The sequence below is a fragment of the Corvus moneduloides genome, chromosome 24 (assembly GCF_009650955.1).
Source record: "Corvus moneduloides isolate bCorMon1 chromosome 24, bCorMon1.pri, whole genome shotgun sequence".
NCBI lineage: Eukaryota > Metazoa > Chordata > Aves > Passeriformes > Corvidae > Corvus > Corvus moneduloides.
In genome coordinates, this window is record NC_045499.1 from 857,169 (window position 1) to 879,129 (window position 21,961).

The following is a 21,961-nucleotide window of genomic DNA, read 5'->3' on the forward strand; positions in this document are numbered from 1 at the left end:
TAAAAAAAAAAAAAAAAAAAAAAAAAAAGGAAAATTATCTGGATAGAGAGGGAGCTGTGAAATCTTACTGGGATATAAATAGGTCTAAGTGGAAACACCTACACTGCTAATGAAAGGAGCTTTTAAGAAAGGAGAGCCAGCAGACTGATTTTTAAGTTTATAGAGAAACCTTCAGGGTGATGCAATATAACTTAGCTGTGGCAGATAAAATCTGTACATGAGGGATAAAAATGGGGTGGAATTCTGCAGCATCAGAACCTTGGCTAAATATGGTGCTCTGCTCTTGGGTGACACGTTTCCCCTTTCTCTCCTTGTGCTGTTTGTACAGACACTGCTGAAAGCAGAGCACAATGGCAGCTTTTGGGGCAGAATGAACTGTTTTGGTAAATACAGGAGCAATGCAAGCTGTAGAAGGAAATATATTTAGGTTGACGTGCTACAAATTAGTCATGGTTGTGTTGGCCAAAATCAGCTGGACTCCAGGGCTTTATGAGAGGCAGGTCAGCTTGAGTAAGCTGTATTTGGATTTCGTTGGTGTGGTCTGTAAAATAAAGCTGCTCATAAATGCTCACTTCTGTAAAGTGTGTCAAATGTGAAGATTGCAAAATAGCCAATAATATCTGATTTATGGATGTGTAAACTGAGACAGAGTAATGGCAACGCTGTGACTTTTATGTTCTTAAGGGTTTATGCTTCAAAAAGCATAAAAAAGCTTGGATTGTAATCTTTGCTCTAGCAGGGCTTTGGCATTGTTTGTATTTCTGTCAGAGTAAAAGTTGCTGTCATGGACGTGACTATTCAGGGTTCTTGACGTAGATTTGGCAAAGCTGCTGGTGCCTCGTACTGGAGGGAACAGTTGGTGGTGGAGGGGCTGTGCTGCAGAACTCTGGAAATGTTCTTGGACTCAAAGTCACTGGCAGTGACACAGTTCTCAACTGGTGAGTGGTGGAGGGCTGGTGTAGATGAGCTCTGTTTGTGACAAAGGTGGGGGCTAAAAGTTCCCAAGTTTCTGAAATCACTGGGACAATTTGCATGTATTTAACAAGGATTTGGTTCTGCACCACTTTGCAAATGCAGTATTAGAATTTTTCCAGCTGTACAGTGCAGCTTCCTGCTTTAGAGCAGAGGCTGTAGCTATTAATCTGTTACTGGTTTATTTACATTCCACATGTCACAACCCATTCTGTCTGTCCTTGCAAGGACCAGCTGCTCAGAGGTCCCTGGGCGAGGAGGACGTATGTGCAAAGGGAGAGCTGTAGTGTCAGGCTGTGGGACAGCTCAGCTGCAGGCTTCTTTCTAAAGATTTTTTTAAACCTTATTGTGATTGCCTTTCTCTCTTAGGCACCTCCATGGGCATATATTGCTTGTGCTTGTGGCCTTTTCATCTACCAGTCCCTGGATGCTATAGATGGAAAACAAGCAAGAAGGACAAATAGCAGCACTCCGTTAGGAGAGCTTTTTGATCATGGCTGTGATTCACTGTCCACAGGTATTATTGTCATTTTTAATTGAAGTAGGAGGATTAAATGACTCTGTTTCAGGGATCAAATCTACAATACAATAAAAAAGCTTCTTTACTGAAGAAAGGACAACTGATAGTGCTGAATGTATCACTTTCAACCAAGAAAGTCACCTTTCTTTCCATAGACAGTGCTCTGGATCAGCTGAATGTCTTCTCTTGTGTTACACTGAAAACAAAACTAAGCATGTGACTCATTTAACTTGAGCCAGCGCTTCTCTTTGATGCTTTAGCAGAGTCTTGGTTCTAAAGTGTTTTCTGTAAGAAGTTGTCAGAATACTCTGCTGTATTATTTCATATTGACTTGATACAGAGTGATATCAAGACGAGTCTAAGCCTAAGCAGTGGGATTTCACAAGTCAGAGATTAAGATTAGAGTTGTCCAAGTCAGTTCCTGGGTAGGTGGAGCTCATTGAGCCAGCCTGAAGTTTAACCCCGTTGGAAAAAAACTGTAAAATCATAGAATATCCTGCGTTGCAAGGGTGCCACAAGATCATCGAGTCCAACTCCTGATTGGGTGTTTTGGGTTCCTTAAATGCTAAAGGTCTTATGCTTTAAATGTTATGAATTCTTTATCAAAGTTGTGTATGGAGAGGGTGGAGGGGAAAGCGTAGATATGTTACACATCCCGAATGGATCCAGACCTTCGATTTTCTTAATGGCATCAGAAAAATTCAGAAAACAGGGAAAAATATCTGGCAAATGCAGGAGAAAACCCCAAAACTTGCTGCAGGCTGCAGCTGCAGAAATCACTGAAGTCCCTTAATGAGATTGGGCATAAAAATGTAGGAGACTTAGAAACCCTTAATATTGATGGCTTTTAATCACTGATATGGATTGAATTGCATTGTACAGCCTGTATTTTTTCAAGTGGAAGTGTTAATCTCATGTCTGTGAAATAACCATGCCAGGATAACCTTCCCACTGTCCCTCCTCTGGGCCCTGTTGTTAGCTTTGCTCTGGTGAGGATCCTTACGCACATCCACCCTTTTCACTCTGTGACTGATTTTCTTCTGCAGTCTTTGTGGTTTTGGGAACTTGTATTGCTGTGCAGCTGGGCACCAACCCTGACTGGATGTTCTTTTGTTGTTTTGCTGGGACGTTCATGTTTTACTGCGCGCACTGGCAGACGTACGTCTCGGGGACGCTGCGCTTCGGCATGTAAGTACCTGCCTGAGAGAAGGGGAAAGGCACCCTGTCCTCCTGAATTGCACCTTGTGTGGGCATAGTGCAGCTCCTCAGAGCAGTAGCAAATTGTTTCTATCCATAGAGACGCACTTAGAGCTTGTGGCAGCTGTTGGATCTGTAATTATTACTGAATGTCCCATAGTTTGTGTTAGGAGTAGTAAAATATCCTTTTGGCCTGTTAGGTAATTAGAGCTTTTGATGTGATGTAAAGCTAAGTAAGTAATGGAAAGTACCTGGTGTTTTATCCCAAGACTGGAATGCTCTGGTCAGATGGTGGCAGTCTGGCTTTAGCATTCATTGAACTCTGTCTTGATACATCTTGATTGTGATGTGCAGTTAATTGCTAATATTAACCATAACTCTTAAAATACACTTTATTAATTGCCATTGTGCCTCCCATTTAAAGTTCTGAATCCCTTTTGGTTAGTGCACATTGTGATTCTGTCAATAATGGAACCAAAACTGCAATGCCAAGGTCAGGAGCTGAAATCCTGCTTCCTGCTGGATGAGGGTGGGTGGGAGGTACAACACAAGGACTTGGTGAGCTGTGGGATTCTCTAACCTTAATGGGGAAATAAATGCATTCTATGTTGAGAATTGATTCTGTGTTTGCATTCATAGAGTTAACAAATATATTTCAAATAAATGCACTGCAGAAGGTTTTTTTTTTTTTGCATCTGGAAAGTGAAATTTGCCCTTAGTTTGTGGGATTTTGAAACAATTCTACAGCAAGTACCTACAAATGTCTAATAGACTTATTTATGGTCTATAATTGCTGGTTATAGGTACCCAGATACTGCTAAAACAGTACAACTATGGGCCTCTTGTATATGACAGCTTTTATTGGCAGGATACTGTTTTGATACTGTAGATTCTCTTGAGAAACTTCTGTGTTTCTGATCAAAAATTTAAGATGTTGGATCAGTTTTAAATGTCTATTGGAGGAAAAAAAGAAGAAAATCTAGATTTCTCCTCCCACTCTGACTACACTGAAGCAGATTGAGTGAAACTATCCAACTATCCCATGCTGGTACTTAAACCTTTATAATAAGACATGTGGCTCAAATATTTTCCTGTTTTAGGAGTCTCATGCTGTACCAAAGGTCTGAATGCTTTTAGCTCCCTTTGAACTTTACAAGGCCCTGATAATCAAAGATTTCTGGTTATTGATCAAAGAACAAAAGAGCCCGACCTTGACATGTGCTTGACTTTACAGATGGAAGTATCAGCCCCCCCAAATTGCAGCTGTTGTGCTGCAGAGGAGTGTTTGGGTCAGTGCTGGTGTTCACTGGAACATTCCTTTGTTAGGAGTCTGTATTTTGGAGGCATTTTTCAGCAAATTAGATGTTTCTGCCTGGCCTTATAAGAATGTGATGACCGTTAATATGTAGCTAATTCAGAGCAGGCAATAAGCACCTAAATGTGTGTATCATTAATTTAGATATCACAGCACTGTGTAGTAAACACATTTGTTCTTTATTTTGCCCTGTGTCACAAGGTTAATAGACTGTTACAAGCTGATGTTCATTTTAATGCAAAACCCATGAGGCTATTTATCCAGTTAACAGATTGACTGTTTGACACTTTTTTTATGAAGCTTTTGTTTCACTAATCTAAGACTGAAAAAAAGGTATTTTATCAACCCTTTCAGATTCACAGGAGTGCACAGACTTAGGTGTCCTTAATCCTGAATAAGGGGGATCAGAGACAGCTGTTGAAAGGACCCAGAAAGATCCTTGTGCACAGGAGGTTTTTCCTGTCTGTGTATCCCATGTAGTGACTCTCAAAAATCCTCAGAGATGGTGTAGTAGGGATGTTTTGGGGAATGTGATGGTGGTTTTGATTTGCCTTAATTCCGAAGCAGCAGGAAGGAGCAGACAGTTATCACTTACTCTATTTGTGATGTGTCCAAGAAATTGTATTTCAGTGCAGAGAGAACTCGATAATCAAATGACTTGGGGAAGAGCAGAGGGTGCTAAAGGGAGAGACTGTATTTCACTCTTTCCACACAGGCCTGAAATGTTCAGTTATAGAATCAGCCTGGCTTGCTGGAAAAGTCTGTCTTAAAACAACCAGGACAATCAGTGTGTCAAACAAAGCGTGTGCTGGTGGAACAGTGTGTGGTTCATGTATGGGGAAGGGGCTGGAGCCCCAGGAGCGGCTGAGGGAGCTGGGAAAGGGGCTCAGCCTGGAGCAGAGGAGGCTCAGGGGGAACCTTGTGGCTCTGCACAAGTCCCTGACAGAAGGGGGCAGCCGGGGGGGTCGGGCTCTGCTGGCAGGGAACAGGGACAGGAGGAGAGGGAACGGCCTCAGGCTGGGCCAGGGAGGTTCAGGTTGGACATCAGGAGGAATTTCTTCCTGAAAAGGGTGGTCAGGCATTGGAAGGGGCTGCCCAGGGAGGTGTGGAGTCCCCATCCCTGGAGGTGCACAAGGAACAACTGTATGTGGCACTCAGTGCTCAGGGCTGGTGGCAGGGTGGGGATTGGTCAGGCTGGACTTGATGATCCTGGGGGGCTTTTCCAACATTCACAATTCCATGATTCTGTCTGGTGTCACTGCACCAGCCTTGGCAAGTCTGAAGCTGAGCAGAGCATGTCAGACTGCAGGGCAAGATCAGTTCCCCCGAGGGAGGAGGAAATGGGATCCATTCTGCAAGACTCCTACAGAATTCTGCAGGTGGAGGAGGAAAACTTCAGTTGGGCCCAATTACTGAATCCATCAGCTGTGTCACTTCTTTGTCTTCTCCCTGACAGCTCTGGGGTGATCCCTGTGCTGCTCCAGGATGTAGAATAATCAGTTGAGTCAATGAGGTCCTGTCATCTGTCTCCATCTTCAAATGATCACATAATTCCATTAGATCCTGGCAAGCACTGCTTTCTTCAAAAAGCAACTGGTGTTGGTTGAACAGCTCAAATAAATAGCTAGAGGTCAGTATTGCTTAAAAATTCCCCCAGAGGAAGCAGGAAGTGTCTCAAGGCAAGTGGAGCAGGCTCCAGGAGAGTCACTGTAATGATACCAGCAGTGCAAAGGCAGCAGGAAACAGCAGGGGTAGAGGTAAATGCAGAAGTTTTACTTAAACACTTGATCTGAGAATGATCTTATGGAAGAACAGGAATACTTGGCACATTCGAGAAAGAAAAATGTGATTTTTAATGGCAGAGACACTTGGTGTTGAAACAGCCCAGATAATGACTTGGTTCTCCTGACCTGGTTTCCAGCACAGGAACTGGTTTGTCTGGGTTGTGGATTTGCTGTGCTGCAGCACAGCATGTGCTGAGTCCTGTATTGGGGCAGCTGTGCTGTCACTGGGACACCTCTGCTTTGGAAACAGAGACTTTTATCCTGCATATCCCAAAAATCAAAGTGGTAAGACCCGATGGACCTTCTTGTGTCCTTGTGGAAGCAGGTCTGATACTTCAGGAACATGCTGCAGAAAACAGATCATTAGGGAATACGGAGCACAAATCCTGAAAGGATTTTCCTGATGTTATCTGGAGCCCAGGTGTGATCACCTGGTTCTTCCCCAATGCAGGGTTATCCCACTTGGATTCAGTAGTGGTCCTGGTCCCTGCAGGAAGTGCAGGAGGACAAGCAGGTGTGTGCAGGCTCACGGTGTTTCCAGCTGCACAAGGTCAGAGCACAGCCTGACTGCAGGGGCTGTCCCACATCCAGGGGGTCAGAGCCATCCGTCCCTGTCAAAGCTGGATTCTGCAGCACAGCTCAGAATCACAGAATCATGGAATTGGTTGGGTGGGAAGGGACCTTAAACTCATCCAGTCCCACCCCTGCCATGGCAGGGACACCTTCCACTGTCCCAGGCTGCTCCAAGCCCCGTCCAGCCTGGCCTTGGACACTTCAGGGATGGGGCAGCCCCAGCTGCTCTGGGCACCCTGTGCCAGGGCCTCACCACCCTCACAGGGAACAATTTCTCCCCGATATCCCATCTAACCCTGCCCTCTGGCAGTGGGAAGCCATTCCCCCTTGTCCAGCCTGGGTGTTTTCTTGAGAGACATGAGACACAAACTGCTCAGGTAAAGTCCTGGTGCACTTGTTTGTGATGGAAGTGCTGGAGGGGCTGAATGGTATTGCAAAAACCCCGTGGGCACTGAACACTCAAGGGTCCATCCAGAGACATGAGTGTGCTGCTGTACCATGGTCTCCAGCATTTCTCCTTCAAGTTACTGCATTATCTTGTTTATTCCAGCCTTTTTAAATGGAAATACTAAAAGTTGGTAAGGGTAGGAATTACAGCTGTGTATATATGTGTAAATGTAGACACAATGAGATGGAAATTAGTTTCCAAGGAGGCTTCACAAAGGCATATCATAAATATGAGAGGACGAATCAGTTTTTACCAGCTTTCATATAACTGAAAAGTTAAAAATGGTTACTTTGCTGTTTGAATAATAATCCCCAGAGAAAGCAAAAGAATTCAGACTGCTGAACAAAACAGCCTTTCTTGAGGAGAGTTGGAGAATTTGGGGGAACATTCCTGTTCAGTGACTCTGGAGCAGCTGTACAGGCCCCAGAGCCTGGGGGATCATGAGTTGGTTCAGGAAGGGGGAAGGTTGGGTTGGTTCACCTGAGCCCTGTCACCACTCCTGCCACGAAGGTCCAAAGGAGAGGTGAGGAAATGAGGCTGGATTTCAGAAAGCAGCTAAGCCAACCTTCCTCTTCAGCCTTGGCAGAGGAGGAGTTGGTGTTTTGTCTTGGATAGACAACGCACACCAAATTCTGAAATACAGGGATGGAAACCTTCCAAGTCAGAGTTTAGCACATTGAGTTCTTACTCCTGGGAACAGCCTCAGGATCTCCACTCTGAGATAAGGCAATAATCCCCATGATTGCAGAGCTTAAAGCTTTCCATCTTAGGAGTTTTTCCAAAAGTTTTCTTGGAGAACTTTTACACCCAGGTTATTTGCAGAGGAGAGTCTGAGGCTAAGTAGAGCCTCTGTTGATGTCAGGGGGTGTTGGGTTCTCTGTGCTTGCAAGCAGCACGTGTTGAAGTGTCTTTGTGGTGGGTGTGAAGTTTGGTGCTGCTGACCTGCAGCTCCTGCTCTCTCAGTCACACTGGCAGCATCACAGAAACCTGTGCAGCTGCCGAGGGCTCCTGGAAGAGGTGTGGGGGGGTTTTCCACTTCCTCCTCCTCTTCCTCCCACAAGTCCCTTAACAGCGTTTTCAGCCACGATTCCATTGGTCACGTGTGGAGATGCTGCTCCTGATTGTTCTGATAAATCCTTGGAGTTCTCACTGCTCTGTGAAATAATGAACTACAACATAACAAGCACATGGCTATTGCCTGACCTGTGCAACTTCTATTTACCTCTGTGAGCTGCAGAAGGAAAAATTTACATATTGGAGGTGTGTTATAACAAGGAAAGGGGCTCATTTTTAATATTATTTTTCCCTCAACATGAATTTCGTGGTGCTGGAAATAATTCTAATTCATGTTCTCATTTTTTCTGTACAGTTTGCTTTATTCATGCTGTTGTATTTCATTGCATCCAAGTGAAACTGCTGGTTTGGAATGAGTTAGGATAAAGCTCTAATAACTTTATAACTAAACATTTGCACTTCTAGCATGGGACTCTCAGCCTTTCTTTCTCTCGTGTTCTGATGTTGAACATTCTTTCTTGCTGCTATGGTTCCATTAAGAAAACAGCCCTTTATCTCCTGCTCAGATTCCCAGTTCATTGCCCAGCCTTAGTAATCCCACTTGCACGCTCAGTAGATATGGGCAAGACAGATGGAAGAATCGTCATTTTCCAGACCAGAGCATTAACTGGTGGATGGATCCCTGTGAGTTTTCCAGCCCTGTAACTTCTGTTTTCTGTTGAGGCAGGAGTGTTTTTCTTGTCTGCTGCGATCTGGGACTTTTTCATGAAGTTCTGTGTGCTGGAGAGGAGGGGCAGGATGGTGCACAAACCTCCCCCATAGTTTCACACAGCCTTAAAAAGCTGTATTAGATCAGCTGTATTGCTAGTGATTGACTTGATTTCAGGGCCATCTCCAGTGTAAGTGTCTGTTTCCTGTTGTCGTTGGATCATTTTCTCAGGAAGTCTCTCAATTTGAATTCAGTTTGGGTTCCCTGTTAGCACAAGGAAGGGACTGACTGCAGCTGTCTCTGAGCCCTGAGCCACTGGTGGCTCTTGAATTGTCTAATGACTTGTTCAGTCAAACAGGGCCTTTTAAGGATTGCCCATGGAACACACTCAATAAGTTAGCACTGACAAGGGAACGTTCTGGATGCAGCACTAATCCCCTGTGTGCTAATTGGCTCCAGACTCAGCAGCCTGACTGGGCTCCCAGCAGAGCAGGCACAGGGATTGTCAGTGCCAGCATCTCTGGGGAGTGAAGCACATGTTGAGGTCGATGCCCCTTCTTAAACTTCCCAGATGATGATTAGAAAATGGATCCATGTCTGAATTACAAATATCACCTAAAATAACATAGGAAAAAAGGAATAGAAACTGCAGCTGTTGTAAAGCACCAAAGTAGCTGTGGGGTTCGGCCATGGGGCTTTCTCTTCCTGTATTCCGTAAAATCCCAACTATTGCCTCTCCCAGCTATTTACTGTGCTATGTGCTGTGGTAATTAAACTGAAAATGCTTATCAGGCTGAACTTCAGTGGCCCCTCTCCTCAGGTCTGGGGTCTGCACATCATCACTGCACCTGAGCCCTGGCAGTGGGGCCACAACGATCTTTCTGTGGTGCCCGTTTTACATCCCTTGGCATGGTGGTATCTGTTCCAGCATACTCTGATAAGCACAGCAATAAACAGGAGCTGTGTTCTGGCTGAACCTGCTGCTGCTGAATTATTTTCTTTTTAATCTAGATGGTTTGATTTTTTTTTTTTTTAATTTCATCCCATTTTAAAATCCTTTTGTTAGGGTAAAATGCAGATTTATGGCTGTGTATTGGGAGAAAGGGTGGTTTCTATGGCTCTGTTGACTCCAGCATATTTTTTCATCCCTTTCTGTCAGGGGTGAAAAATAAATATATACAGAATGGAGTGTGATTACCCCTGAGCAGGGGTCCAGAGCTCACTTCTTGGAGCATTATTTGCCACGGAGCTGCAAAGGAAGGAAGTTAGAACTTCTTCCTTTCCCTCAGAGGTGTCAAACTGAAATACAATCTGCACTTGTGCTCCACTGAAACATGCAGCTAAAGAATTCGTATATTCAGTGTCATTTGGAGACACGAACGTGAGGTCAGGAGATGAGAATCCTGGATTGTGCTTGGTTATGGATTTTATTCACTGTGACTCAGAGCAAGGAATTTCATTTATTCCCTCATGTACACACCAAATGACAGTTTTTCCTCCCGTGTTGGAGTGATACGGTAAAACTGTAAATTGCAGAAGTTCTAAATGAAGATTTAAATGTGTAAAATACTATGTGGGCTGGAATGGTTTTGTTAATTCATTAATACTCCTGGGTTTTGTGGTCGTTAATCCCTTCCCTGACCTGCCCTTTGAATCATCCCGACGCTGACTGAAGATGTTTTAATGGCTCCCCTTCCGAGGAGTGCTCAGGACAATGTTCTGAACCGTTTCTCTCCCTCGCACGTAGATTTGATGTGACAGAGTCCGTGCTCTGCACTGTAATAATCCAGCTCCTCACGGGAACGCTGGGGCCCTGGCTCTGGAACTACACGGTAAAGCCTTAACCTGGCAGCAGCATGGGCTGAGCAGGGCAGCACCTTTGTCATGCACTGCTCTGTGAAAAGCAGCTTCTCCAGGGGATTGCACCGCTGCTTTCGTGTTTAACACAAGGAGGAAAAATATTTGAGCAAGTAGGAAAAATTTGATTAAACTGGAAACAAATTTTTTTGAAAGCATCACGTTTTGCTTGAAGCCAAAGCAAAGCCTGCCTGTTCAACAAAAGTTTGATTTTAAACTTTTTTTTTAATCACAGCTTTGGCTTCACCTAAAAGCCAAGCAGGGCTGTAGAAGCAGCTCTAAGTGTGGGTGTAGAATAATGTTGTTGGAACTACTTTTTGAAGAAGCTTCTTTTGTTGCTGCGATTTCAGTACCTTTCCACCAAAAAAACAGAATTTCTTGGCTCTTTCAGGGAACTGTGTTTTGTGTAATAACTTCAAAAGTCACCAGTTAGTGGTTAAAAATGTCTGGTTTAAGCTCTGCCGCTTGTAGCTTCATGAAGGAGTAACTTCCTTTCCTGCTTGTCTTTATTTTCAAAATGCTTTTCCTTATGTCTGTGCTAAATAAATCCTTCTCCTCTCTAGTTTGCTGGCCTTAAAAAGGACTTCTCTTCCTTATTTTGCCTCTTCTTGTTTTTTTTTTTTTCTAACACATATGTGGCTGAGGTCCCCTCCCATTAAAATGTTAGCATTAAAAGTGAATGAGTTAGATTCCTTGAAATATCTCATAGATTATGATTATTATTGATGAATTTTTAGCCTGAACTTTTTCCTGAAATATTTGAGGATATAAGAATAGCCTTTTGATCTCTTTCTTAGAGCTGCATCAGATGTTAAATAAAAGTGAGGTTATTTTTTTTGGTGGTTGGTTTACATACCCATTGTTAAACTCGTGTTGATGCTAATTATTTTCTAATAGTTCTTCTGTTTTTTCATGTAGTAGTTCAGCAAAATCTCTGCTTTCAGGAGGTTACTTAGGAAGATGAATTACCAGCTCTGCTTTAGATGCAGCACCATCAGCAATCTGGTAAATCCCAGTGTGTCTCCAGCTGACCCTGGGAGCTGGGTGGCTCTGAAGGGAGTCAGGTGGCATCAGTGACATAATTTTTAAAATACTTTGTTCATAATCTGTGAAAGGCTGGAAATAGAGTCAGGAAATGGTAATTTAGTAAGCAGTAATCCAAAGGAAGGAAGACCTTAAATCAAGATTTTAGCCTGTGATATCAACATCTCAACTGACCGAGGAGTCGCTTCGGGCGGAAAGAATTATCAAATCACGTAGTTCTGAAACACTCAGAGCTCTGAAATCATTCCCTGGGGGGTGGAAATAACTCAGATGGGTGATAAAAGGAAGTTGTTTGAACTGGACGAGGACAATTTGCCATGGGACGGGAGGGAGGAAGGGCAGGTGCAGAGGACCTGGGGCTGCTGGAGATGTCCATCTGCAGTACCCCCTGGGACAGGAGGCCTTGGCCATCCTAGGAGATACTGGTGACACTGGTTTTACAGCCAGCTGGGGAGGGGGGGGTGAGGTGATGGGCCAGGCAGGGCATTTTCATAGAATCCCAGGATGCTTTGGTTTAGAGGAACCTTAAAGCTCATCCCGTTACATGGCAGGGACATCTTCCACCATTCGAGGGTGCTCCAAGCACCAGGCTGGAGCAACCTGGGCCGGTGGAAGGTGTCCCTGCCCACGGCAGGGGGTGGAACAGGGTGAGCTTTCTAACTCAAACCAGGCTGGGGTTCTCTGGATCTTCTCTTATGTGGGAAGACTGTACAGGTTTGTAGACTGGCAAATAATCTGCGTTTCAGTTTGTCACAGCAGGGAAAGGAGGGTCAATAGAGGAAAGCACTCCAGTGTGTGCAGGAGAATCCATGGCAGTGTCACCACAGGAATTGCAGCTGCCCCTGGAAGCTCTGCAGGAGTTCTCCTGTCTTGTGAATTTAGGCAGATAGTGAGAGGTTGAAATGTGCATTTAAAAATTCACACTTTTTATCCTTCCCTGACTTTATTTGAATTAAATCCTCAGATATTCTGGTTTTCAGCCTGTGGTTCACCCCCAGTGCAGTGCTGACATTGCCTGGCCCTGTCCCTGCCTTCTACAGCACTGCTGGTTATTATTCTTCCCTAACATCACTTTGCTGCAGAATCAGTATTTCTCAGCATTATTTTCAATGTTCTCCCCAGCCTTGCCATTGGATGTTGTGTCTGGGCATTTTAGTTTGTTAAATAATGAGTCTGGGCTCTTTGCTCTGTTGTCAGCATCAGCTCTTTGTTCTTGTTCTTCGCCTGGATGTTCCTGGTGATCTTAAACCTCAGTTCAGGGTCTTCTGTTTATTTTGTAGAAGATGAAAAAGGCCCTGGTTTATTTGAAGAAGAGATTTTTGGAACTTGATTCTTTGTGTCCACTGAACTCGTACAATAACTTTCCGTCCATCTATTGTAGTGTGGGAATGTCTTGGGGAAAGGGTTTGTTTCATTTTCTTCACTTCATGGGGCTTAGTGATCCTCCACACAATGTGCACAATGTCAGTGTCTGGGCAGTGCTGACATGACTCAGTTGTCAGGAAACATCAGGCAGCAAAGCTGTCAGGTTGAGGGAAGTGTGGCTCCAGTGATGCCTGAAAATAACCCACTTAATAAAAATATCCCAGTTCAGAGGCTTTAAGAGCTGCTTGCAGAATTCATGCTGCTTGCTCTTCCCATTTGTTTTTTCTTAGGATTTCCACTGTAGTATTTAAATGAGTAAATAAATACAAACACAAGTTGAAAATAGAATCTTTGAACTGGCTGATTCCCTTCTTGCTTTGAAATGGTTTTCCTTTCTTACAGCTCTGTGTGTTGTACCTGCTTGTGTGTAATTAAATGTAATTATAGTAATTAAATGAGGCAGTCTGCAGGAACAAAGGCCTTTCCCTATTTTCTACTTTTTTTCCCCTTATTTTTCTACTATAATTTGATAAATGATCCATTACTCCAAAATTGTGTTTTCTCTAATCTTTACCATGGAAGAGTCACTTGAATATGCAATGGAACTTGATGTAGAATAAAGTACAGTAGTAATGATGTCATATTGAAGCAGGAGCATTATCACTCTGCTTTGCAAATAAATTCCCCATCCACTAAAGCAGGCTGGATGTATTTCCCCTCAAAAAGAAAGGCATTGGTCAGTCTCCATTCAAACTGAGCAAGTGCTTTCCTGCAGCCCTGCTTTTGCCTTCCCATTTTATTAGGTACTTCCCAGCTTTACCAGAGTTTAAAAACAGTGTGGTGGCCCAGGCACTTTATGGATTTTTTTGATTGCTAGCTCATTTTACCTGGCGCAGGGCATAAATCCAAGTTAATCATTAAGGTGTAAGAATGTCTTCTGCATCACCTGACCTGTTAACGCTTTCCTGGCAGGGCAGATATTCCTTTGCTCATGTCTCTCTTGACAAAACCATTGTTGCTTTGGTTTATAATGGCATTCTTCCACCTATTTTTCATTCCAGGGGCTGTTTAAGACTTTTATGAAGGCTGGTAGCAATCCACTTGACTGTCATTCCCGTTTATTCCTCCCCACTCTGGAGCTGCCCAGTCCCACTGGCTCAGTGTTGGGTTCTGTGGCTTCCAGGGGCTGAGCAGACCTTCCCTGGCCTCTCCTCAGGCCTCACAGCATTGCTGAGGTCACGAAAAAAACCACCAGGGAAGCTGATGTGCTGGGAATTGGGACAGGAAGTTCTTTTTTGGTCGGATTGTTTTAGCCAAGCCACTCTCCTGAGCCCACTGATGGTCCTGACCAGGAGATGGTGCTGGCCAAGGAGAGAAAGTGGGGCTGAGAGGGTGTTTTTGGGGGAAGAAAGTGGTCGGATTTTAAGAAAGCTGGGATGACTGCTGCATGTAGCAGCACCATAGATGTGTCTGGTTCATGCTGTGGTTGCAGTTCCCTTGAATTCGAGTTAAACGCAGAGAGGAGCAGTGTGCTCCCTTCTCTAGCTTCTGCTTCCAGATGTTGTTCCCTTCTGTGGTCCAGCTTTGGTCTGTGGATTCCTGGATTCTTAGATTTCTGTCTAGAGGCCACTTGACATCTAGTAAAAAAATTCACTGAATAATTCCAACATCAGGCATGTGCTTCAGTGATATCAAGCCTATCATTTTGAGTCATCTGACAGTGGTTTTAATGGGCATGGGATGTTCCCAGGCCTTTTTCCTCCATGAGATTAAGAATTTATGCTTTCCTTAGGTGATAGTTTGGTGCTTAGTTTCTCCTCAGTAGGTCTTAATGCTTTTGTCTTCTGTTTTAAGGAGCCATTTGGTATTAAAAATACAGAATATTAAGGTGGAACTGAAGTTAAGACTCATATTTGTTCTGCAACAGGAGATTCATACTGTGAGTCAGGGAGGAGTTTTTAACAAATATCATTGGCTGCCTGATGCTGTTTCTGTTTGAGTTGGAAGGGCAGAGCCCTGGGCAGGGGAGTAAAGGTTGTGCCATGGCTGTGTAAAGATAAAACTGTCTCCCTAACCTCAGTCCAGGCAATGCTCCCCATGTATTTGTTGGGCTCTCAGCCTTGTGCAAAGGTTTCTCTGGCAGAGTAACTTGGGTTTCCATACATGACATTACTTTATTGTGCATAAGATTCCTGCTGCCAAAAGAAACCTGGTTTCCTGCCCAAGGGAAGCTGTAAATTGGACTCACCTCCATGAGTTATTAGTCACTGTTTCTGTGAACTTTCTCCGTTTCTTTCTGTTCTATAGGTGATTGCCAGAAGTAGTGAAATGGGCTAAAACATGTTCCTGTGCTCCTGGAATGGAGCTGCTCCAGCCCTTCCTTGGCTGGACACACTGAGAACACATTTCCATCCTGACTCCAAGGGCTGGGAGGAAGCAATTTGCATTAAATCAGTTGGTTTGTGCATCTCTGCTGAGCATTTTGATTTTTTTTCTAGCAAGGTACCTCAATTAACTGCATTTGTTTGTATCAGGACTGAAAACAGAGATCTTTCAGAACATTCTTCCCTCAGTGGAAGTTAGTTTTTCCCCCAGCCAGTTGTGATTGCCTTGCAGGATTGTTATTGAGCAAATTGAATAGAGGAGGAGCCCGAAGGTTATTTCCTGGGTGTCCCATCTGCAGGTTTGTGTAGTGAAAACAAAAATGACAAAGCAAAGAATTGTGGAATGGGTTGAGTTGGGATTAAAACTCATCTCAGTCCACCCCCTGCCAGGGGGGATGCCCTCCATGGGATTTAGGTGCAGCCTTGGAATTAACTCTTGTGCATATGGCTCTGCTGCTGAAACAAAGATATTTTTTGGCCAGACTGGAGATCCTCAAATGAGAGGATCCACTCCCAAACTGGAACAAAGACTGTGGAGAAACACTGAGCTGGTACTAAAATCAATTCCATGGTCCTGTAGCTCATTGAAGGCAGACAGAAGAAAGCCCACCCCATAATGCTCCTTCCCTGTGCAGGTGATATCAGCAGGGTTTTGTCACAGCACAGCACTGTGTGTGCAGGAAGTGATTTGGAGTCTTCCAGGTAGAAGTGTCTGATTGGAAATAACAATAAGCCAGAAATGTTTCAAACTGACTTGAAGGATTATTTTTGATGCAGCACTTCAGGGCAAGATACTATTATATGGCTGTAATATATATGTTATACATAACATACATCTATATGCACAGATAGAGAGATATAAAATGTGTATGTCTATTTATAATATATATAGTGTATTTATACCCCATATATCTATCACACCAGCAAGTCCATCCTCTTCATTTCACTTGTATTTTTATACACTCCTATTTCTGGCATTCATTGTACACTGTTTTTCCCTCTTTCTACCTCCAAGACTTTTACATGCTCTTTAAAACAAAGCCATAAATTCCCTGTTTTCTCCCATTCTTTCCTGCAGCTCACCCTGGCTCTGCTGGAACCAGAAGTGGTTTCTCTTCTTGCTGCCACTGCACCATTTCCATCAACCCTTTAGGGATTTGTCTCTTTTCAAAGCTTGATGCTATTCAGAGAATATTCATATTAAAATAGGGTAGGGACTATAATAGGGATTTAAAATATCTTTTTAGAATTTTATCATCTGTACTAAATTCTTTTTTTTTTTGGTGGACAAGGTTAAAACTGAATATTTATTTCTGCAGCTGCCACTGGGCAGTGAAGAGTTCCAATGTTTCCTGTTGATAAAATGGATTTCTGTTATTGCAGTGAAGTAAAACAGAAGTATAGCACAACATCACTCTGAATTTGAACAATAAAGCTAAATACATTTTTGCCTTTTAAATTATTTGTGAGTTTTTCCTCTTCTCCTCAGCCTTTTGGGGTTGTGCATGACAGAGCTGCGCCGCTGAGCTTGCGAATAACTGACTTGAAACTGCTTTGAATAATTTTGCTTTTTTTTTGGCTTTTTGTACCTAATCAGAATTGATGTGACTGAAGTACAAATCTTCATAATAATCCTGCATTTACTGGCAGTGATTGGAGGACCACCTTTTTGGCAATCTCTGGTAATTTTGCTCATGTTCTTACTTTATGCTTTGTAATAATCCTGTGGTCACTGAAGGACTCTTGCACATCTGGGCACAGTTTCACTTCTGCAGGAAGGTTTCACTTTTCCTCATAAATGGAAACAGATTTTTGAGTCCAGATCACACAGAGTGAACTGTGGATTCTGGCTGTACCAAAGTCATTAAAACAAGGTTATTTTATACCTTTTGCACGCAGGTGGAAAGCTATCAAACATTGCAATCCTGGCCAACACCTGAATGAATTCCATGCAACAAACAGTGGAGGAATATTAAACTGGGATGAGGATTTGGGGGAGGCTCTTAGAGAGCAGTTGGGAACCATCAGTAAACAATTTGGCCTGAGTGTGGCTGATAACTCTTGATTTGTGCAAGGGGAAAACCCTCGATTGTCAGGTGATCCTGATTAAATGAGCTGCTGGCACAGCCTGGCTGCAGATGTTTTATATGTATCTGTGTGTATATCTATATATAATATAGGCTCACCAGGCCATGGCAGCTAACAGTTTGGTAATGATGATAATAATAATAATAATACAAGAGTGAGTATTACTGAAGCCACATTGAGCTATCAAAATGCCATTGTGCACAGAAAAGCATGTATGTGCATACATAAATTCAAAATATATAAATTTACTGGAAATAAAATCCAAAGCATTGATTTCCTGGAAGGTTTTCCTAGTTTTTCTTCCTGGCTATTGATCTTCTCTCTGTATTTGATAAATGCAGTTCTTAAGGAGAAAGAAATTTTGATTTCAATAACACCGAGAGATGGTCAAAAGTCCCTGAAAAGCTTCACCCCAAATGGATGAATTTTTAATCTGCTCTATGTAATGGGAGCAGTGAACCCACAGTATGTGGAGAGGATCCCAAATGAGCTAATTGTGGCCATCCTGATTTTGCTGCTTGTGCTTTCAGGCTTAAAAACCCAAAGACCTTAATTAATTATATAAACTGCAAAGTAAATACCATCTAAAGGGAATGAGGGTGGGTAGGACTGATTAGAAAATAAAAATGAGGCTGCACATCACTTTATTGGTGCTAAGTTTTCAAAAAATACCAGTGTGGCAAACATTCCCATGCAGCTATAATTTAATATTCGGTGTTACAAAGAGAATTTCTCAATTCATGTTCTCAGTTTCCCTTAAAAATAAATAGTAAAGGGGGAAAAATGCTGCCACAGCAACCTCTGGCACAATTCAGTGGTGTTTATGTGAGCTTAGAAATTGGTCTCTTGTTATTAAATAGCTTAAATAACTCCATAACAGCCTTTTCAATAATGCTTTTCAGCAGAATCTTGACATCTATTAGAAGTTCTGGGTTGCAGCAGCATTTGCCTAAGGCAGCTCCCAAAAATACTAAACTATTTTGTTGGTTTAATGGAGCATTTCTCCAGAGAACAATCTTAATCAGGTCTCCCATGACAATCCTGTTTAATTCAATGAGTGAGATTTTTGTGTTCACTTAGAGATAAATGTTATTTACTGCTTGCAGAGCAAAATAAATCACACAACCCCATCTCACCCAGCCCTCTCTAATCCTTTAATACTTGATGTGACTGCAAAATTGGTGGCTTGGTATTTTTTATTTGCTTCTGTCTAGGGGAAATACGGAGTAAATGTGGTTGTGTACTCAAACATTCCACTTTTCATGGGAAAAGCAAAACACTCTGAACAGGCAAAATGCAGAGTTGTGGATTTTGGCAATTGTTGCTTTCATTACCTTTCCTTTATTCCATGAAACTATGTGTGCCTGTCCTGGCTCCCTCCTTTCTGGCAGTGTAAATTCTCTTCAAAGCCTGTTAAATGCTGCTCCCCAGGCTCCTGGAGCTGGGTGATTCCTGTGGGATGCTGAGTATCCCAGCTGGAATCACTTGGGACATGCAAGTAAAGCAAGGAAGCTTAGGGTAACTCGTTTAATACATTGATTATTTGGAGTTGATTTTCCTGCTTGAAGGCAGAAAAGTGCTGCGATTGCTGAAGTTTTCTCCCACAGGGTCTGGAATATGAAAAGGCACAAACGCTTTGGGAACGTGAAGCTGGAGTTTGGCCCTCTGGAAGTTGTTCCTTGGGCAGATGTCACTGCATGATATCTGGACAGCTCCAGACTCCAGCTGGGATCCAGCCCTGTGAGAAGGACTCCAGGGGCTGAGTTGCCCAGCTGGGATTGTGGGGTTGGTGGCAGGAGCAGTTCCTGGAGGAAGTGGCTCCGTGTCTCCTTATGTGCTCCTCCCTGCTGCTTCCATGAGCCCTTAGCTGGGCTCTGCTCTGGCCTATTTCCTCATAATTTTGCTTTTTAAATCCCAATTTGTGCTGCACAAAACTCTGATGGAATGTACTCTGGAATCCTGGCAGTAATTTTCTGGCAAAATGTTCCAGACTTGCTTTAATGCCGGCTCTGGCCACCGCTGCCGACTCCGTCTGTTGCCTGCTGCCCTTGGTTCTTGCCATGCCTGGGCTCTTCCCAAACAGAATCTGGAATCATGGAATGGTTTGGTTTGGAGTGGACCTTAAAGCTCATTCAGTTCCACCCCCTGCCATGGGCAGAGACACCTTCCACTAGCCCAGGTTGCTCCAAGCCCTGTCCAGCCTGTAATGCTACTTTCCCAGGATTTACCTGGATTCAGCAGCTCTCTGGGCACTGCAGCCTTCCCTCTGTAATCAATCTCAGAGGGTTTAACAGAGAACATGATTTGCCTGCAAAAGCTGTGACTGATGATACTTCCCTGCATTGCTGACATGGTTTTGGGCAGTTCTGCCTGCATGTGGCTTCGGATGAAGCCCCTGGAATCACCAGGAAGGGCAGAATAATTGCAGGGACTGTAGTGATAAATGGAATACCAGACAAGGAAGCCTTGTGGCTGTCTTCCAATGTCCTCTGAGTTAAAATTCAGGGGCTGCAATGCCACTTTGTAGGAACATTTCCCTCTCTCCCTCTAGTCAGAGGGAAAAAATAAAAATAATCTGCTATTTCCTTGATTTTGCTGCTTCCCACTTTTGGCCTTGCTGCTCCCATTTTGTACATGGAGAAATTCAGCAGGTGCTGACTTTTTAATCCACTCTTCTGGCTTTCCTCTGCCAAATTTCTGTATGTGGCTGTTTCTCATTAGTATTTTCTGCAGACATGTTTTGCACTGATGCAGCTGCTTGTGTAGGCCAAAAGGAGGCCAAACTGGGTGTTAAAGCAGTGTGGCCTTCTCCTCTCCTTCCCTGAGCATCCTTCTCCAGTGTTCTAGTGGTAGTTGGGAGTTCACGGGGTATTTTTCACAGCCAACTCCTCTTGTCGTGGGGAAATGTCAGCCTTAATGTCCTTGGACTCCTGTATGCAGTTTGCTACTGTTTCCTTTGGCTTGTAAAAGCCGGTTCACCCCGTTCTTTAAATACCAAGGTATCAGTTCTGGGGCAGAGGCCAGCACAGGTACATGAGTCCTGAGCCTCCTGACATTAATGAATGATTGCAAGTACTGCTCCAGGCTGGCAATTCAAGCCTTCTCTTTACTTATCTTTATTCTTTCTCTACAGTCTTGCAGAAAAGGCCTTTTTTTTTTTTTTTGCCTTAGCAAGGGTGAAATATATTTGAGTGTCATGAAACTGGGCAGGGTTTGGGGAGTGGGCTGAACAAGGCATGGAGGATTAAAGCTCCTCTGCCTCTTATTCATGCCCTGGAAAGATCAAGAGATTCACTTGTTGAGTGGAATGGAAAACTTAGGATCTTCAAGAATGATCTTCAAGCTCTGGGAGCATTTGGACAACACTCTGAGGCACAGAGTGGGATTGTTGGGGTGTCTGTGTAGGAACAGGGGTTGGACTGGATGCTCCTGATGGGTCCCTTCCAACTCATAGTATCCCATGATTTATCTTCTGAATGCTACTCTGAGAGTGTAATTAAAGAAAAATAGAAGCAGCTTGACCTTCTTTGAAGTTCTGTTCCTGACTGGACTCACTGGGGAGCTGAGCGTTTATTCAGTTGAGTGCCACGACTTCAGCTCCCAAATGAAGAGCTTTTAGCAGTTGAATAGGTACAGTTGGGAAGTTTTGGGTAGTTATCTCTAAACGCTTGCATCCATAACATATTTCCTGTGGTTTAGTTTGGACTATTTTCTTCTTCATTTCTAGTTTTTCCTGTTCTGCTTGAAACATGACCGTTAAAAGACAAAGGAAACTTTCGAAACTGCCTGTGCTCGTTCTCCCCCTCTTTAGCAACCTCATCCTTCCTGGGTCACTGACTCGGATCTGGCTTGTCTGATCTCTTTGCTTGTCTTGCCCAGAAGATCAGATCCAGTCCCTGAAGGGGTTTATCTGACCATCCCAAGTGGCTTTTGCTCTGCCCAGTTTGATCTTGACTGCAGCTTCAGGAAAGGTGATGATTCTCTTCCCTGGGATGATTTAGGGCAAGTTCTTGGTTTCTGTCCATTTCTCTGCTTTTGGTGTCTCTTCTCTGGTAACTGAACATAAATCTGGCTTTCTGGGAAGCTTCATGGAAGGATTTTTTGGAAAATACATTTTTCTCTGTAGGAATGTCAATCTCTGTATAGCAGAGAAAGAAGAGCAAACGTTGTGTTGGAAAGTGGAGTGTTTGAGTGCACCTGAAATATTAACCCAAATTTGAGTTTGTGCATATTTTAACTTCTTGTCTCTCTTCCATTAAGATTCCAATACTGAATATTCAGGTGAAAATATTCCCAGCTCTCTGTACTGTGGCAGGAACCGTATTCTCCTGTACAAACTACTTTGGTGTGATCTTCACGGGTGGAGTTGGCAAAAATGGATCCACTATAGCAGTGAGTACCTTGGGCTGCCAGTTCCTCCTCAGCACGGAGGCTCTTCAGCCACAGTTTGTATTTAACATAAACCCTCCTCCTTGGGAAATATTTTCCCTTCAACTCTTTGCTGGCATGGGAAAAACAAGTTAATATTGTGTGTGTAAGAATAGTAGATTTAGGAGTAAGAGTTTTAAAATTTTTGAATAAAAGTACTCATTGTACTTTGATATTTGTTTTTGAATTAATGAGACCCAGGTTATACAAATACACTCCTCTCTGAAGAGTTCATAGAAAAATCCTGTGCAAAAATCCATTCA

General features: G+C 43.4%; 1 protein-coding gene across 3 annotated transcripts in view; it reads left to right on the top strand.

Moving 5' to 3' along the window:
- CEPT1 (choline/ethanolamine phosphotransferase 1) overlaps positions 1 to 21,961 on the top strand; it is a 30,147-nt gene that overhangs the window by 3,906 nt on the left and 4,280 nt on the right. For 2 of the 3 annotated variants that reach the window (XM_032132726.1, XM_032132727.1), the window contains exons 3-6: positions 1,342 to 1,489; positions 2,539 to 2,680; positions 16,780 to 16,864; positions 21,531 to 21,662. In XM_032132726.1, coding sequence (XP_031988617.1) covers positions 1,342 to 1,489; positions 2,539 to 2,680; positions 16,780 to 16,864; positions 21,531 to 21,662 — 507 coding nt within the window. Of the gene's footprint in view, positions 1 to 1,341; positions 1,490 to 2,538; positions 2,681 to 10,279; positions 10,365 to 16,779; positions 16,865 to 21,530; positions 21,663 to 21,961 lie in introns of all 3 variants that reach the window. The other variant, XM_032132728.1, reaches the window with a different exon arrangement.